Consider the following 1583-nt stretch of genomic DNA (forward strand, 5'->3'; position numbering starts at 1 on the left):
AATTATGTATAAAGTACTATGGTCTTTATATATTTAGCTTAGCACTTTAATCACAAAATGTTCTATGCATAATCATTCACTAGATTTACTTAACAGTAGATCTAACAAAAAGAATATGTTCTCTCTTTTTCTTTTTCTGTGTTTCTATTTCACATTGAATTTGTCTTCCTTCTGCATTCTTTTGCTCAGGGTATCTTACAATTGGACTTTCCTCAGTAAAACGAAAAAAAGGAAACTATTTACTTGAGACAATCAAGTCAATTTTTGAGCAATCCAGCTATGAAGAGTTGAAGGAAATTTCAGTGGTGGTTCATCTGGCAGACTTTAATTCATCCTGGCGTGATGTCATGGTCCAGGATATTACACAGAAATTTGCCCACCATATTATTGCAGGAAGATTAATGGTTATACATGCTCCAGAGGAATATTATCCAATCCTGGATGGCCTTAAAAGAAATTACAATGACCCAGAAGACAGAGTCAAATTTCGTTCCAAGCAAAATGTAGATTATGCTTTTCTGCTTAATTTTTGTGCCAATACTTCAGACTATTATGTAATGCTTGAAGATGATGTTCGATGTTCAAAAAATTTCTTAACTGCCATCAAGAAAGTAATTACATCCTTAGAAGGAACTTACTGGGTAACTCTTGAATTCTCTAAGCTTGGATACATTGGTAAACTCTATCACTCTCGTGACCTCCCACGTTTGGCACATTTTTTATTAATGTTTTATCAAGAAATGCCCTGTGATTGGCTATTGACTCATTTCCGAGGTCTCTTGGCTCAGAAAAATGTGATCCGTTTTAAACCATCTCTCTTTCAGCACATGGGTTATTATTCATCATATAAAGGAACTGAAAATAAGCTAAAAGATGACGATTTTGAAGAGGAATCATTTGATATCCCTGATAATCCCCCTGCAAGTCTATACACCAACATGAATGTGTTTGAAAATTATGAAGCAAGCAAGGCTTACAGTAGTGTTGATGAGTACTTTTGGGGGAAACCACCTTCAACGGGAGATGTCTTTGTGATTGTATTTGAAAATCCAATTATAATCAAAAAAATTAAAGTGAATACTGGAACAGAAGATAGGCAAAATGACATTTTGCATCATGGAGTCCTAGATGTTGGGAAAAATGTTATGCTTATCAAACAAAGGAGACAATGTACTACTTACTTAAGACTAGGGGAATTCAAAAATGGAAACTTTGAAATTTCAGGTGTGAATCAAAAAATTCCATTTGATATTCGTTGTATGAGGATATATGTTACAAAGTCACAAAAGGAATGGCTGATTATTAGGAGTATTAGTATTTGGACTTCCTAGCCGGTTAAATCAATATGTTCAGTTACTGAAGCAGATCTTCCTGTTTCTTCTTTTGCTACCTTTGTTTTTTGGAGGGAAAACAATGGATGGGATATGTTAAAAGAAACATTAATCGCCTTGGCAGTTTTGATTTACACATTGTCAACACATTTTACTCTAATACACACTTGTATTTGTTTTAATTTCTGAAGTTGAATATCAGTGGATAGTTAATGCTACTTTATTTTATATTTTTTAATATTCTTACTTTCA

General features: G+C 33.4%; 1 protein-coding gene across 2 annotated transcripts in view; it reads left to right on the plus strand.

Moving 5' to 3' along the window:
- Positions 1–1361, plus strand: part of MGAT4C (MGAT4 family, member C) — an 89494-nt gene extending 88133 nt beyond the window's left edge. For both annotated transcript variants that reach the window (XM_012651713.1, XM_012651714.1), the window contains exon 4: positions 190–1361. In XM_012651713.1, the coding sequence (XP_012507167.1) occupies positions 190–1331 (1142 nt within the window). In that variant the 3' untranslated portion in view covers positions 1332–1361. The remainder of the gene's footprint in view (positions 1–189) is intronic.
- Positions 1362–1583: the final 222 nt, after the last annotated feature.

The sequence above is a fragment of the Propithecus coquereli genome, unplaced genomic scaffold (genome assembly GCF_000956105.1).
Source record: "Propithecus coquereli isolate 6110/MARCELLA unplaced genomic scaffold, Pcoq_1.0 Scaffold363, whole genome shotgun sequence".
NCBI classification, from domain to species: Eukaryota; Metazoa; Chordata; class Mammalia; order Primates; family Indriidae; genus Propithecus; species Propithecus coquereli.